At 33.3% G+C, this 18,329-nt stretch overlaps 1 protein-coding gene across 2 annotated transcripts; it reads left to right on the top strand.

Moving 5' to 3' along the window:
* Nucleotides 1-8,110: 8,110 nt before the first annotated feature.
* On the top strand, nucleotides 8,111-12,507 carry LOC112529744 (UPF0565 protein C2orf69 homolog). 2 transcript variants are annotated; one of them, XM_025141120.1, is made up of 4 exons: nucleotides 8,111-8,201; nucleotides 10,051-10,169; nucleotides 10,826-11,116; nucleotides 11,956-12,507. In XM_025141120.1, the coding sequence occupies exons 2-4, from the start codon at nucleotides 10,062-10,064 to the stop codon at nucleotides 12,502-12,504; spliced, it is 948 nt and encodes a 315-aa protein (XP_024996888.1). In that variant the 5' UTR covers nucleotides 8,111-8,201; nucleotides 10,051-10,061; the 3' UTR covers nucleotides 12,505-12,507. The 2 variants fall into 2 exon arrangements, with proteins under 2 accessions (XP_024996888.1, XP_024996889.1); XM_025141121.1 differs by having other exon boundaries at nucleotides 8,152-8,205.
* The last annotated feature ends 5,822 nt before the right edge of the window (nucleotides 12,508-18,329 follow it).

Genomic DNA, 18,329 nt, shown 5'->3' with positions numbered 1-18,329 from the left:
ATATATGAACGAGACTACATGGTGTGTATGTGTTTATTAAAATAAAACATGGATGTTATAAAAATCTTTACGACTTTTTTCCATATACACCCTTCTTCATACATGAACAATTTCCATAAATATCGAATATTTGTTCATATATGAACCATTAGCAAAAAAAACTATAGAAGAATCTAGTGTCGGGGATCTTGCTGTTAGTTTTGACTCGATGACGAGACAAAACATTTCATTGTCATTAATGGACAACTAAAATATTTTCCCAAAATACCCCTTGTAAACATTGTTCGCTTATGTTACCTTGTTTATGTGTGCAATTATTTACACTTTATGTCGTGAATGATCTTAGCCACAAATTTCAAAGATCAACGGTTAAGATTGGTTAACAAAGTTAACACAATAATTTGGGTTCACAAATGAACTTGTCCACACACACACACACACACACACACACACACACACATATATATATATATATATATATCCATACAAGTAAAGGATCATATGAGAAGAAAAGTCAAGGTGAGAAGCATAAGAAAGAATCTGAATCTTTGGTCACCTTTAATCTCAAACTCACCCATAAATCACTCTTGATACGGGGATCCATTCGGTGCACCTCATGCTAATGTGGATCCATTCGGTGCACCTCATCCTCACTAGTCCGTCGCTAAAACAAACTCGTCACTAAATTTGGTCGGTGATAGAATTATCCACAAGCTTTTGACCCACGGACTATTAATGACGGATCAACGATAGATACTACCTTTAGCGACGGAAATTCTCCTTAGTTTTGTAACGTCTTCCCTCGTGAAAATATTACTTAGAAGTTCCCGTAACGCATCGTAACAGTTGCCATTGCCATTTCTTTTGGTTCGACACACAAATGGTGACTTGAAGAAGGAGATCATAGTTGATGTATTTAACAACGAAATTGCAGGAATTTGTGGTGCTAATTTGATGGTTGGATACCCAACCAAATCATAATTGTTGATTGTAAGACTAATTACCTATTATTTCTTAATTTTATCGTTTTACAACTTATTCAATCAGTTATAAATGATTATTTGATAGTGACTTAATTACTTATTCAGTAAACTTTTAAGTCAAGTTTTTTTTTTACAAACTTGTCTCTCCCAATTAAAAAACACGCCCCCTTCATTTTTATGAAAAAGAAAAACCTCCAAAACAAAATATAATCCACACAGACAGTTTTATCTATACAAGACTTAATGAAAAACCAATCAAACGACCCCTTAAAGCATATCTAATAAAATATTTAATGCATTTGACAAAAACTCTTAAAAACCATTTTTTATGCATGAAGTACTGTATATTGATGCATATTACTTAAAATTCAAGATAACAAGTAAATTATGCACAAGTACAACTTATTAAAGCTCCATGTTTGAATTCGTGTAACTAACTGCGGATAAACATAATCAAATAGAGGATAAACATCTCATTTTGAAATCTAAAATATAATTAGGATAATTATCAAGTTCGAACAAAATAACTAATTATTATCTGTATAAGAAAATTATATTATTAAACCAAATATAAATTACTTCGTTATTGAAACTAAATTAAATTATAATAAAAAAAATTTGAATTAAAAATTACACAAAAAAATAAGACTTTTACATAGTTAATTTGATATTAATATCGTATTATTTTTGTCAAATTTATATTTTATTAAAAAAAATATTATCGTTTTTTCTAAAATCACATAAGACCATATAATAATATCAATCAAGATAAAGAATAAAATAAAATATTAAAATCAAAATATATTTCATTGTATTACGCGAGTACCCTTCTAGTTATTATAAATATTAAAAAAATATACATTTATCCGTCAATTAAAATATCACAAAACTAAACCCAAACATATCATAAGGAGGTTGGTTAGAGAAAATATCAAAACATAAAGAGGAAATCCATAATTCACTCTTAATCAAATAAAAAAAAAGTATACTCCAATTAAATAATCATTACCCTAATTGAATACCAACATATTAATTTATTACATTAATATAATAATAAAAATAAAATAATAATTGAATTTAGAGTAAATTACGTTTTTCGACCCTTATGGTTTATTAAAAGTTGTGATTTTCGTATTTATGGTTTAAAAATTGTTGTTTTCATTCCTATGGTTTGTAATTCATTGTTATTTTAGTTCTTATGATTTACATTTTGGTTCCTGTGGTGTGTAATTTTTTACTGTTTCATTCTCTTTTACTTAAATTAAGGAATTAGTCCAAGTACAAAAATAACAATAAATTACAAACATGAACGAAAATTACAATTTCTAAACATGGGAACAGAACTCAAAATTATTCACAAACCATACAGATTATAAAATAGTTCTCAAATAATTATATATATATTTAATTTGTTAATATAGAAAATCAACAAAAAACACTCACATACTAAGGGGCAGTTTACCTAACGCTAACTCGGGTAAGTGAAAACCAAGTCACATTACTTTACCGGATGAATCTGGTAAATACCAAGAATCTTACCCGGTAAGAACGAGACAAGGACCAAGAATCTTACTCGGTAAGTGAGGGCGACCACTTTTACCATGGTAAGCGCTTACTAGGTAAATTGTTGCATACGATACCGTTTTGGTGGACTAAAATCTTACCCGATAAGTAAATGATAGTGTTAAATTTTACGGGTAAGCGCTTACCTGATAAATGTTTGGTAAACGCCCCCTAACTTTTATTAAAAGAAAAAAAATATTACAATGAAATACAAAACAATTTTTTTCCCAATCAAAAAGATTACTATTTAATGCCTCCAACCTTTTTAAGTGATTTCGGAAACTGCAATCTGGGATGGTGGAGTTAATCTGTGCGCTCCAAGCCTTGACATTTATTTTCTAAACCCTGCTGTCTTTGAGCCAAATGTCAAAAATTCGAAAAGGTTTGGGTCCAAATTCAACAATAACATCCTTCACAAGCAACAAGACGATGATCGGAAATATCTCCATCTAGAGGTGTGACACTGGTTGTTCCATGTCTTCGTGAATCTTTTTGAAACTAGGAAATGATCAAGTTCGTTTAAGTTAACCCATCGGTGCTTATCCTCGTCAAGAGCTTTCCCCATTGGTACCTCAAACAAATGAGAGTTACAGATAAAATTGTTGAAATCTGCTGCCCCTTCATCTTTAAAGACAGTTTTTCTTTTCGAAGATTTTCTTTGACTTCCTGTTATACTTGTTCGGTTCTTAATATATTTTTTAAAAGTTGCTTTAAAAAAAACCTCTAATCAAACAACCTCTTAGGGGTTGTTTGGCAGTTGCTGAACGGTTTAGTGCAGAATGATTAAGTGGTCAGAATGATTAAGAGACTCTCGTGATATAATGCAAAATGAAATATAATTGTTTGGTAATTGTTTAAAGTGAAATTAGGGGATTGAATAGTTAAGGGAAGCTCATGATACAAAATTATTCAGAGAGTTTTATAACTATTAAGAGTCAGACTTTTTTTTTGCTAAACAAGATTCACCTCTTAATGATTCTAAACAAACAACCCCTTAATCTAATTTGTCTATTAACCATTTTAACCTACAATGACACTTAAACTAATTCGTTTGGTATTGTAATTACGGAAAATTGGAAATATATAATTATTTATTAATCATTTTAAAAATATATAATTATCGGACAAAATACGCAAAATAGCAACCTACTTTTACAAATTTCTTTATTATAAAATTCTACTTTCACTTTTTCTTATTACAGCAATGTACTTTCAAAATATTTTTTTATTAGGACATTGTACTTTAAAAATTTACCCGTTATAGCATTGGGTAACCTGCTACCTTTTGAACATGTTTTTCTTTGTTGACATGTCAAATTTAAACTGACATGGAAACCATGTATGATAACCTGTGACACGTGGATATCTTACATGTCATTTAAAAAGAAAATTTTAATTTWAAAACAATTTTTGAAAATGAAAAACGCTCAATCTCTCTCATTGTTCAGACTGTTCCTTCTTCTTCCTGACCGTTCGTTCACCCTTAATCTCTCAATCCTTTTCCTCTTTGACATAATCGATCTTCACCCTCAATCCCTCAATCCTGTTCCTCTTTGACCTAATTGACCTTCACCCTCTTCTTCCTGATCAAATCTAAACCCTAATCGACTCACTCTCATCGACTTCCTCATCGCGCATCCTGTTCCAACAVGTAAGTTCAATATGTTTTTCAGCAATGTATATGTACATTTTATGTTTCTCTATACGCATCCTGTTCCAATAGGTAACTCTTCTACCATATAAGAATCAGCATCTCACTCTAACTACACTTTTAGTTATCAATGAATAATACTAGGGACTCACCTTGAATGGTAGATGCAGTTGCATAAGCAGGAGGRTTCAGAAGTAGATCTCTAATATAGCTGTTACCGAAATACGAATAACATAATATATAAGCAAATAAATTTAATGAAAAATGTAAGCAATAAAACATGACAGAATGCTTTCTACAARGCTTCATCACTTAGAGTGTCCTTTACACAGGTTATGCTGAATACAAGAATAAAGATATGTCCATCCCTTGCTAAACCTTTTTCTTTTTCCTGTTGACCACTTGTAGCATAAAAAAAGTTTCTAAGTATTGATACAAATTATGGTTTCAAGATGGTTTGTATAATAATAAAATACTATGAATATGTGATGTAATGGTGGACCCAGGGCCGTCCCTGGGGGAGGGCGACACGGGCGCACGCCCAGGGCCCAAAAATATTAGGGGCCCAAAATTTTCCCCTAAACTACAATAATAGTCTAAAAGATTTTAATAAATTAAAGAAATCCAAAAATTGTAACATATAATTAGAGACAAAAAGAATTTAGTAGAAAATAAGGGCTTAAAAATATATCAACTAATTACACTGGAGAAGAAAAAAAATTAATTGGTCATTCATTATATGCTATTGTTTATTTCCTCTCTACTTTTTTTTTATCTCCAACAAGGTCCAATGATATTGGTTATTGTTATCTCTAAAAACTTGACTGTTTTCGTACTTCAATAATTCAAAGTTAAGATCATGTGCTTGCTATTGCTATATATATTTTTTGGATATTTTATCAATTTATGCTTTTATTGACTATTGCCATTTGGTTATCTTGTTCTAATTGTTTTTATTGACTATTGTTATCTATTTTTGCTTCTACATAAAATATTTTACTATTATTTGACAATCAATCTATTGTTCTTATAATTTTTGACTTGTTTCATGGTTTTGTGATTAATCAATAAATTTTTCTACTAGATGTATTTAGTAATTCTCTTATATATGTCATGTTCCATAATTTTAATCTTAATCACAAGGGTGGTGCCTGATTGGTTTGAGTTTGGCTCCAAATGTCAAAAGTACCAGAAGGTCTCAGGTTCAAATCCAAGGAGGAATAAAAATCCTCTTGTGTCTACGGAGGTTCAAATGCGGTGACTCCGGGCTATTTGCAAAGCAGGTGGTCGTCCTGGGATTAGTCGGCTAGCATAGCGGGTTGGATATCCAGGTTAATCAAAAAAAAAATCTTAATATCTTATTTTGGTTGAGCAAAAAAAGAAGGAAAATATAATTTAAATGTTTTCATCGATTGTTTGACTTATGTATCTTTCATTGAGATTCCACCACACCATAAAATTCTATTTAAGTGCTCAAACAATTATTTGTTGAGCTTGTATATCATATGTTAATTTCATTATTTATTCTTATTGGATCTCAACAGATCATTTTTTTTCTTTTATATTTTTATTGATCCTCATTTGTTTACTTGTCAAGAAAACCTTGATAATCTTCTTTATTATTGATCTCTCATTGACTCTAATGATTACTTCATTCACACGAATTATCTTTTTATATCAAAATAACACATATTTCTTGCTATGAACTAAAAAAATTCTTACTTTTTATAAAAAATTATCAACCATAGTTTATATACTCTTGGTTTTAAATTACCTAATAAGAAGTACGTAAATTTAAGTACTCACTTATATATATATATATATATATATATTATAAAGATAAATAAGATTTCTTTCATCAGTAAATTATTAGCATTTCTTGTACTCAATTTTATACTAATAAAAAACATTTATTGAATTTATTTTCATACTTACCGAATGTTACTACAAAAAAAAATGAGTTTTGACGAAGCTCCTTTTAGCGATAACATGTTTCCGCCACAAGTTATAACATCGACATGTTGTTGGTGTACTCTTTCTGATGATAAATGGATATTTAGCGACGACAAAAGTCGTTGTTAAAAACCTTGTTTCTTGTAGGGCCCCTGTTCTTACATTCGCCCAGGACCTAAAAAATGTTAGGAACGGGCCTGGGTGGACCAATAAAGTTAGACTAAGGGGCCATTTACAAAACACTTACCCGGGTAATTTTTACCAAGTCATGTTACTTCACCGGAGGAATATGGTAAGGACCAAAAATCTTACCCGGTAAGAGCAAAACAAGGACTATGAATCTTACCCGGTAAGTGAGGGCGACGACTCTTACCACGGTAAGCATTTACCGGGTAATTATTGCATAAGATGTCGTTTTGGTGGATTAAAATCTTATCGATACGTAAATAATAGTGTTAAATTTCACCGGTAAATAATAGTAATGTTGATGAGATGATGTTACAAGATACGTTTATACAGAGAAATTAGAAACATAAAACCTTAAATAGCATCTCGTTACGTATGCTAACTACATGCAAGTTTCGATGATAACTGATATAATATAATTATGACGATGTGAGACAGCTCCTAATGATTATATAATTAGGTAGGCCACATGATTATATTGATGGTTCTTTTGTCTGTTTTTTTTTATACTAAGGTTATCCTAGATGCTAAATTCTTTATGTTTCTTTATCTTCAGGATGACATCTTCATGCAATATCTTTTGAGGTACATTACACAGGTGTTTTTGTATTTTGGCCACTTGAATATGCTAACGGGTTAAGAATTTTTTTTGAAACTTTTGACACTGTCAACATCGAATACATGGATTTTGTTGCTTTTTTGAAGAATGAAACACACACGTTGAAAGATGTCATAACAGTAGATCATGCAAGAATGAGAAAAAAGATGCACCATTGAAAGACATCAGACCATCAGGCAGGCCTAGGACTAATTTTCATAGACAAAGCAGTAAAGGGGGTACACGAGGCGGAACGGGTTCACAAAGGGATGTTAAAAAGATAATGTAAAATCTTCGAGTTTCATACTAATTTTATATATCAATTGCATACTAATTTGTTCACTAATTTGAACATGAACCATCTCAAATGGAATCACGACCAAAGCTCATCCCTAAAAAAAGGAGGCCAAGTGGAATGATAACTTTGAACAACCTACGAAAAAATACAGTTGAGAAAGATGGAGAAGGTAGTAGTTGTGGTAAGGCGGTTCCACTTGATTAAATAACATTGTTAGACGAATGTGAATACGTTAGTTTTTTTGTTGAAAAGATGTCCAATTGTTTAGGTTTTGGTATTACAAAGTAAGCCATGAAATTTATGATGAACTCGATGAATGAATGATTTTTTTGGATATTTTTATAAGTGAAATAGTGATATTTTCTAAACATGTTTAATTTATGGTATTATATTTTTTGTGCATTTTTCCTTTAAATTTACAATGTTTAAATAATAAAAATATTAAAATTAAAAGTATAATGTTGTAATAGAAATTGGTGATCTTAAAATAAAGTAATTTTGAAAGTACAATGCTATAATAAAAAATGTCATGTCAGCACTACAATACATGTGGACAGTCTACGTGGACAATGAGGTGGCAAAGAAACCTGATATAATGGGTAAATTTAATTTAAAAGGTTACTCAATGCTATAACGGGTAAAGTTTTGAAAGTACAATGCCCTAATAAAAAATATTTTGAAAGTGCATCACTGTAATAAGAAAAAATGAAAGTAGAATGCTATAATAAGGAAATTTGTAAAAGTAGGTTGTTATTTTGTGATTTTTCCCATAATTATTTAGTGGTTAAATTGAGAGATTTTAAACTTCATGGGTCGAAAAGGGCAAAATCCCAATCCTACCAAAGAAAGGGGGAAACTCGATCAATTCTCCAGAGTTGTTGAGAATCCTCTTTCTAGCAATTGATCTTTGTTATTCGGGTCCACATCGATTCTACCCGACCCGACTGAGTTCGTCCTCTGCTTAAACTGGTTGGTAATCATATCTCCTTCAGTTTCTTTCTTGGTAATTGTTGTGATTAGGATTCAATCGACACTAGTTATGAATTTAGGTTTAATTTTATGTTTAATTGCTTCGTAATTATGTTTCTTACGTACAAGTAGCGAATATCATTTCTACTTGAAGGAATTTTGGTTGAATTCGTTATCACCATTGTTGACATGGACTAATTTTGAATGATTGTACAATCAATTAGAGGAATTACCACTCGATTCTACAGTTGCTCTATACTGCTTTTCATATTTACGAATGGCATAGATATGTCTCCTAGAAGTTGATGATGTGAATCATGAGAGAGTAATCAATTTGTATGTGCTAAATTCAATAAGTTTGATAAATTTGGGATCTTGTGTACTAACTTTTTCAGTAGTTGTGTTTCTTATATAGTTCCTTGATTGTAATTAAGGAGATCATCTTTACAGGTTCATATAACTTTTTATGTTTGTCTCAAATAACTTTTCCTGTTTGGCTCATGTTGAGGAATGAAAATGAAAATTACAGGAATTTTCATTCCCAAGGTTCAACCAGGAATGAAATTTTGGGCTTCGAGTGGAATGAGCCTATTATATTATAGAAAACCAAATAGTTTCTTTTATTTTCATTCCTATTGATTACTGCTTAATACCTCTAACCAAACACCCCCTGACTTAAATTTTGACTTTTAGAAGTTAGATTTGGATTTTTTTTGTATATTTGATTCACTTTGAATGATCAACATTTCAATCCACCATGCCTGCCACATGGTTGCTACTTGCTACTAACAGTGTGCTTCCCAAAATGCAAAGAAAAAAGGAAATTGAATATGGACCATTCCTTAACTGATTTCACTTGTATTACACCAAATGTTGACAAAATGAATCAATTTACCTTGTAAATAACAAAAAAAATAAAAATGTGTTTGCCAATAAATAACAGAAGTTAAAGAATTGTTTGATGGGATTGATACCATTAACTTGAATTTTCCTACATGGTATAAAAATTGACAATTTTTTAATTAGAGAACATAAAACTGTAAAACTACTAAAAAATGTGCTTGAATAGTGAACAACATCCAGCCCACAGTCCGGGTGGGGGGGGGTTACATATACCGTTTTATACATTCTTCTTCTTTGTGCCTCTTGGTGCATTCTTTGAGATTTTTTTCTCTAGTTTCTCATTATTCTTGTGGTTTCACCATAAGTGGCTTTAGTACAATATATAAGAAGAAAACAACTTTCTAACCCTAAAGGATACACATCCTCAAGAAAGAACAAGGAAGATTAAAATTTGGAATAAAAAAAAAGTTGCATGAAGCATAATTCGCAAGCCAATGAGGCAACACATTTGTTGGTAAGTCTTGTTGTTGGATAATACATATATTTTGTCAAATTTTGGTGTAATGTAGATGGAATTGATTAATGGCATTAATGTCTGTAAAATAACTATCCTTTTTGTCATTGCTGTCAACCAGAACATCTATTGCCATTTAGGAAGTACTTCGGTTCAGATGGTTGATTTTTGGTGACACGCAGCTAAAATCTGTTAATGTTATTAATGTGTTAAGCAATCATCTATCTTTGATAATTTGGATGTTCTTTTCGCACTTAATGAATGTTGGTTGTTTAACAACGAAGTGCAAAGTATGATGGCCATAAATGCTAATCACTATGTCTAGCTTTCAAAAACTATCATTATGCTAGACTTCAGTGATTTGCTAGATTATCATATTTGAGAACAAGGGACTGCCAAAAGTTTATAATTTTTCTATTCGTTTCAAAGTTTACTTTTTGGTGAACTTCATTTACACCCTCTAAAATCTGCTCTCAAAATATCATCCTGTAGGTCAATCTGTCATGGACCGTTGGAGTGGAATATTGAAGGTTCCTATGTTTCCAGGTAGCAGAGGTCACTATAAAGTTGCAGCATCTCTATGTATCTCAACTTCTTCTAGAAACCCAACTGTAAGTCTATCAAAATCCAAAATACCACAGATTAACATTAACATCACATAGCATTTGATGATAGGGGATGCAGATGGTCATTTCTAAGGGATCCGAGTTAGCTCTTTCAAAGCTACAAACTTCATCAGTCTCATTTAGCAGCATCTGTAAAATCATAATTAATTTGGATTCATGAAAGTGTACTTATTTGGGATGCGTTACAATTCTCATGTTTCATATTTTCTAGTATAAAAACTAGAATTACTAGGGATGTACAATAGAAGATTATGGAACTTAACTATGCCTCAGTTCAAAAACCTCATACATCCTTTGTCCCATGAATTTATGAAACTTATTTTGTCACATACATGCTTGGAACAACACAGTAATCACTGAGAAGCTTCTAAAGTTGTGTGCCAGAAACTGGTTGTTGAATTTTCGTTGGACAGGAGGGGGTGGGCTTTATTTTTCCTCACTGTACAGAAAGCATACATCATAAAGCTCGAAACTTTAGAGTGTGCTTTGTAGAGTGAAACTCCCTTTTTTACCGTCTGTTACATGCTGGCTTTTAAACTTTCATGAACCAAATTTGTAGTAATCAAAAGGTAAATGCAAATTAAATCTAGTTTTCTATTGAATTTTGGTACATAAATGTTTATATTACTTGAACTATGCAGGTGCCTTCTATGAATGCTATTTTCTTTAATGGCGACAGAGTCAGAGGGACCGGGAATCCAGTGATTGATAGACTGTCTGATCTTGAAAGAATAGCTGAAATTATTGTTTCGAAACTTGGTGAAAATGTTAATGCCTGGGTTATTGAGGCTTCTAAGTTTAATGGACCCTTTGCTGTTTACAAGGATTTCATCCCATCAGTAAACCAGTGGGGAGAACCGAAATCATACAACGCAACTGGATATCCAGCTTCTACATCCATTGTTTCACTGTTATCAAGTTGTCTCACAGAGGTATAGTGACTTTAAAAGTCGTTATATTCTTATTCATTACATTTGCTTGTGGAATACTCCCTTTCACACACTTTTCACTGGCTGTGGGCATTCATGGAAACAATCTCTCTACTCTTTAGAGTAGAGGTCAGACAGGTCAGGTCTGAGTACATCTTAAACCCCCCCCCCCCCAAAAAAAAATCCAGACCTCACCTCCAGCACGTTTGACGCGACATTAGACTGGGGCATAACAAGACCGAGTGGGACAAAAATGCATTTTTTCTGTCCCACCATAATAGGTGGAACAAAAATCAGGGAGATTTGACAAGATTGATAAATTACTAAACTACCATGTCAAATTAAATCCCAAAACCTACCGAAATTCTTTCACCCGCATACCTCACTGTCACTGTCACCCGTCCAGTCTCGTCCGTATATAATGGTGGACCTAGGATTCTTTTTGCCGAGCTGGTGCACCTTTAAGGTGGATCAAAGGCCCGCAAAGTCGTCCGATGTGTTTTTAGCTGAATTCCAGCGCACCGAGGGATTTTTCAAGTTTTTTGGTTGATTTCGAGCGACTTTTTTCGGTTTTTTGATTGATGTTCCTTGTATTTTCTAATATCCTGGAGCACCCTTCAAAGTTTAGCGGGTACACCTTTCATACCCCAAAAAAGAATTCTACTTACGAAAATAAGTTGAGCCGGTGCACAGGACCCCACTTGAGGCTTAATGGGTCCTCTCCTGCCCACGTACCAAACGCACCCATCTTGTACTTAGAGCCCATGAAACTGCTAACTTGGCTATGGGCTACAAATCTTGGAGGCTAAATGGTCTGTTGTTTCTTTTTTCTCACTTTCCAGGCTAAAAATATCATTTCAAATAGGCTTGAGGAACCATCTGCCATTGAAGCTCCAGGGTCATGTTTTTCTCAACCGAAAACATTGCTGTTTGGATTCAGCAAGGGTGGCACTGTACTTAACCAGCTAGTTACCGAGCTTGCCTTTTCCGAACTCAATTCAATCACAGTTCCGTCCCAAGACAAAAAAGAGATTATTCCAACTTCAAAAGAAAGTCTTCTAAACAGTATAACTGAAATCCATTATGTGGATGTTGGATTGAACTCTAATGGAGCATATATTACTGATCAAGACACCATCGGTAGAATCTCTAAACGTCTTTCAGAAGGAGCCACGGGAATACGCTTTGTTCTTCATGGAACACCAAGACAATGGCGTGATAGCATGCGGGTTTGGGTTGGGAAGGAAAAAGACACGATGGTTCATCTTCTTGATGCTGAATCTCAACTTTGCGGTGAAAAATTGAGCGTATGTGAAAGGTTTTATTTTGCTAACAAGCCAGCCAATATGCAGATGCATTTCGAAGTAATTGAAAGCATGGATATTAGTTGAGTTCTCTGATCTTGTTGACTAGACGGGTCCTCTGGTTAAATGACCTTCTGATATGTTTGAGAATGATACTGCATCACAGAAGAATGTCTAGAAACCTGTCAGAAGGTTATAGATTTAAAACGCACTTATTGGGGGGGGGGGGGTTTATTTAGTTAAATGACCTCCTGACATGTGTCCTTTTTGACATCTTTTATTTAAAATCCATGATTCCGACAGGTTTGAGAATGTCACTCCTCAACAAAAAATGCCACTTCCATACACAAGGCCTAGAAACCTGTCAGAAGGTTATAGATTTAAAAAACATTTGTCAGGAGGTCATTTAGCTGAATAACCGTGACAGAAAGGATACATGGATCACTTTGTTACTGTATTAGATTAGTCACTTAACATGTAGGGGCTAGGGTTAGCGAGTATGTAGTTAGGTTATCAGAACCCTAAGTTAAACTATGAGTGAGTCTGTAGTTAGGTTATCGGAACCGTAAGTTAAACTATGAGTGTGTAGTTTCTGCACTTTGGTTATGTTTCTTTTGTACTTGCTTCTTTTTATATCGTTTTTATTTATACATATCCAGTTTCTAAAAAAATTAGCTTATCCGTCTTTCTCTATTTCTCTTCCTATTGTTGCTCGTATCACATTTTCAATGTTCAACTTATCTGTTTTTCTCCATTTCTCACACTTTTCGCTAGCGGTAGTTTTCACAGAAACAACCGATCTACTTTAATGTATACTATAGCAAATATAATGACTACAGATACGAGATTTATACCAAAATAACCGTATGTTCATGTACCGGGCCGGCGGCCATGTTTTTGGACCCGAAAAGTACCATAACTTGCCAAAGCCATGTACTTGTCTTTAGGACTCTATTATGGAATATGCCCCCCTTTGTTTCTAATGACATTTTTCTCATGTACCATCTACATATTATTTAAAAATGAAGGTGATATTTAATTTAAACATATAATCTATTAAAAAGTTCAACAATTAAATAAATACCCTCCCAAAGATGTTATCACTTTTTTGATAAAGATGTTTAACTATTAATCAAATATTTGTACAAGTTATGAACTCTTTTAACCACAAGGGTGGTGTCTGATTGGTTTGAATTTAGCTCAAAAGGTCAAAAGTATCAGGAGGTCCCAAGTTCAAATCTAAGGAAGAATAAAAATCCCCTTGTGGCCACGGAGGTTCAAATGCGGTAACTCCGGGCTATCTGCAAAGCAGGTAGTCGTCCTGGAATTAGTCGGATCGCATAGCGGGTTGGATATCCAGGTTAATAAAAAAAAATCTATATAATTAACGATTTGGAATGGATCGATTGATTAAATGTTGATATATGTTATATGGAAATTCCTTAAGAATGACGTACAACGGTTTGGAAAGTTAATAACTGTAGGTGTGTGGACCAATTTGCGTATACCTCGACTAATTATATGGAGTCCTAAAGTTAATAGTAAGGAAAACTTACAACGACCCTTTTAAGTGACTCACCGATGACGAGTAGAGAGCAGATCCAATGTCTTACTAGTTGAGTTGCCCAAAAAAGTTGAACACATTCTCGACCCATGGTATATTATATCTTTCTAAATATGCTTTTTCAACTTCTTCGGATGTTTAACAAAAATTTAAACTTATATGATTTATCTGTAAAAATTTAGATACTGATTTTGAAATAATATTATAATCTTGACTAATCATTTTATTTATTCCAAAGAATTGATGTCATATTTGGGAATAACACAAAAAAAATTAGTTGATGCGTCTGGATTTTAGTGCAAAACGCCGAATCTTCATATGCTTGAACCATCTTACGTTGTTAACGTTTTCTTTGTTAAGTTCAACTAGTTATTTTTGGAAATCTGCTAGGAAGCTGTAATCAGCATCAAGATTTGAGATTCCGTAAGTAACTTAGTGAGTGTCTTTCTAAGAAAGAAAGGTTTGGAAGAAGATAATGAGACCTCTCTTCGTATACAAACCCAGAAGTCAGTCCCGTTTTCTGAGGCAAAACTGAATAATCTTTTAAATGGTGGTAAATAATTTTGGCCTAAACGTTGTAGGGCATTTTCCTTTTATCTTAGCTGGGATCATTCATGAGTGGTATCAACGATCTCTTGATACGCTTATCCAACGTGCTTCTTTTCATCTTATTGTTCTTACAGTGTTGCTTCAATGGTTTCTTTTAACAATTTTCACTACTGACTTCTATATATTTTAAATTTGAAATAACACTCTTTTTTATGCATTTTACACTATAGTCCTTTTAATTACTTTATGGGGGTTTCCTTGTAAAACTGAATTTATTGATAAAGACGACAATCAGTATTACAGTTTATTCAAAATTTGGGAGGAAAGTAAGCTACGTTCCGAAAAATGGATTAATACACTAAAACTAATGCATCTGTATTTGAATGATGAAATGATATGAGCATGAACAATTTGACACAGTTGACATGTTTGTTTTTTCTTCAGTTTTCTTTTAAAAACGTGGCACCCACCATATAACATCTGAATGGTTGTACGCTTCAATGTTGTGGTGATATAAGGTTCAGACCAATGGTTGCCAATCGTCACATTCGATTACTAACCCTGGTCGTCACATGTGGTTTCTGTTATTTCATATTCATTCGAGTCGATTCAAACCAACCCACGTGCTTGAAATAGATTTTTTTTAATTTTAAACACAATACCTCCAAAAAAAACTAAAAGCATATTAAGATAATATACAACCAAAGAGATAAAGTTGGGAAAGAAAATTAAAATAATAAAGTTGAAGGGGCAAAATTGACAAACTTTAATAATGTAAGGACAAAAAAGGCATAGTGATCCCCGTAAATTAATCGTTATATTCCAAGCTTATCAAATGGCGCCAAATTTGGTAGCTTTCAAAACCGGCTTCACGCGAACCGGTTCTCGGCCGGTATTTTATATTACTCGCCGGCTTTCCCAAATTGGACTATCTTTTACAAGGAAAAAGAGTACCTGTACGGCCACTTGTCGCTGTCTACTCTATTCAATTTTCATATTTATTTAATAAATATATTTTAATTTTAAATATTATATATATTTAATACTCATACGTTACTGTATTATTTTGTTGGGTGTCATTATTTATTTTTTTGGAATTAAGATTTATTTAATAACCTAGATATCCAACCCGCTATTCGAGCCGACTAATACCAGGACGATCACCTGCTTTGTATATATCCCGAAATCACCGCATTTGAACCTCCGTAGCCACAAGAGAATTTTTATCCCTCCTTGGATTTGAACCTGAGACCTTCTAGTACTTTTGACTTTTGAAGTCAAACTCAAACCAATCAGGCCCCACCTTTGTGGTTTGGAATTAAGATTTTGGTGCCTCACTTTGTATGGCAACCTCAAAATAACCAAAAAGGCCTATTGAAATCAATCAAAAAACCCGAAAAAGTCCTTTAAAATTGAGAAAAACGTTAAAAAAATATTGAAATCAACCAAAAAAAATCTTTAAAAATCCATCGAAACGTGGTAATTAGGCTAAAAACAAGTTGTACGACTTTACGGGCCTTTAGTCTACCTTAAAGGTGCCCCCGCCATTGGTTTGAGTCCTATCAATGTCATATTTTTTTGGTTTTCAGCTTTTTGGTGTTCTTTATAGTCAAATTTATGGGTCCGGCCAGAGGCAAAACACAAATGGACTGGATGAGCAATAGTGAAGGGGCCCAAAAGAATTTTATACTTAAAACCTTAATGGACTGGAGATACTTCACTCAATCAAAAAATACGTTCGTTAAAATAACAATTAAATAAAAGTGTTCATCTTTTATCATAATTACTTTCCTTTCTTTCTCAAAGTAAACTTTCTCCCTCCCATTCTTACAAAGACCTCGTTTGGACAACCTATTTGCATCTTGTGCTGGTAACCAACAAGATACGAACTGATGTGTTACCAGCACATGATGCAAATATATGCTAAAGAGGAGCATAATTATATAGCTAAAAATAATAATTTCAAATATTAAAAGATAATAAATATGGTTTTATTTATTTAAAAAAGTGAATAAATGGGATGAAAACAAGAACATATAGGTGTATATATAAGTTCATCTACTTCAAAACAAACACAAACACACACACATTTATTCTTTCATGGCCACTTGAAGAACTTGTACTTCATCTTCTACACCGCCATTTCTTAAGCTTCTAAGGTATTTATATATCTTTTCATCATCATCATCATACAAATTGCATCATTCGTCTGTAATTGTCGTTCGATCGGGTTCTTCGTTGGGGGCAATGTCGGGTAGGTAACGAAAACGAAAACCATTAAGGGCGTCTGGTTTGATGCAATGAAACGGATACATCATTACCGAGTACTCTGTAATGAAGCATTTTGTTTCTAACAAATTAGGAGGAATGAAGCTCATTCCCATTTCCATTTGTCAACATTCTCGTTCTCGTTCTCATTTGCATTCCTTGAAAAACGAACCAAACGCCCCCCCTTAACACGAATGGTCAATTGGGACCAAGATCGTTTACATCCTCTTCATGACACGTAATCTTTTTACGTTGATTATTGGATAAGAATCGGATAGAAACAATGCATCGGTTTCGAGCGTGTATGTATGCAAGTAAAAAGAACATGAAGGTTTATCATCATGACACTATATATGTTCTACATTCAAGAATGCTTTCAATGTCAAACTCAACTTTGAATCAAAAATTACATTGATGTGTTTGTGTTTTTGGCCCAATTCTTTTTTGGTTTTAAAGATCTTGTCATAGATTAATGTGGGTATCGGTTCGTTTCCTATTTTCCGCGACGAATCTCGTTGATTTTGATGTTAAAAACTAACAAATTTGACTTTTGGAAGTCAAAGCCTGGTCTCTAGGACGGCAGTGACTGCATTTTCTACTTGGAACTTGGCTTTTAAACTGTTTTGGCGTATTTTCAAGAATTTATCAATAAAAAACAAGAACGAGATTCAAGAATTTATCAAAAGTAAACACAAAGATTCAAGTTGTGAAACACAAAGGGTGGTGTCCGATTGGTTTTAGTTTGGACTTGAAAGATCAAAAGTATCCGGAGGTCCTAGGTTCGAATCTAAGGAGGAATAAAAATCCCCTTGTGATCACGGAGGTTTAAATGCGGTGACTCCGGCTACCAGCGAAGTGGGTGGTCGTCATTGGTCGGCTCGTATAGCGGGTTGGATATCCAGGTTAATAAAAAAAGATTCAAGTTGTGATTAGTATCATACAACAAAATCAACTTTATGAAAAGCTAAATATAATGTCTCTACAGACCGTTTGTTTTATAGGATTTCATTTTTTTTTATTAACACCGGATATCCAACCCGTTATGCGAGCCGACTAATCCTAGGGCAACCACCTGCTTTGTTTTGTGGGTAGCCCGGAGTCACCGCATTTGAACCTTCGTGGCCACAAGGGAATTTTTATTCGTCCTTGAATTTGAACATGAGACCTCAAGGTACTCTTGACTTTTGGAGCTCAAGATCAAACCAATCAGGCACCAGAGATTTCAGTTTATTGGATCAAACAATTGTGTTTCATGAAAATTTATCTTATAAAAACAAGCATCTTGTAAAAAATGTGTTTACAAGACACTTCTCAATTGTTGTCGTGTCAAAAAACTAATATAACATTTTATTGTAACACTTTTACATAGGGTACACAATTGTTTGATCTTATAAATTCAGTGTATTTTGTAAATTGTAATCGAAGTTCAAGATTCCAAGAACTCGATCATCCGGAAAAAGCGCAAAGATCGATCGAGTGTTCATCTTAACTTAGTTTGCATAAAAATGCAGATTCATCTGGAGAAGCTTAA

This window comes from Cynara cardunculus (genome assembly GCF_001531365.2).
Source record: "Cynara cardunculus var. scolymus isolate 2C chromosome LG 16, CcrdV1, whole genome shotgun sequence".
NCBI lineage: Eukaryota > Viridiplantae > Streptophyta > Magnoliopsida > Asterales > Asteraceae > Cynara > Cynara cardunculus.
The sequence above is the reverse complement of the archived record's forward strand: the minus strand, read 5'-3'. Positions and strand labels throughout refer to the sequence as shown.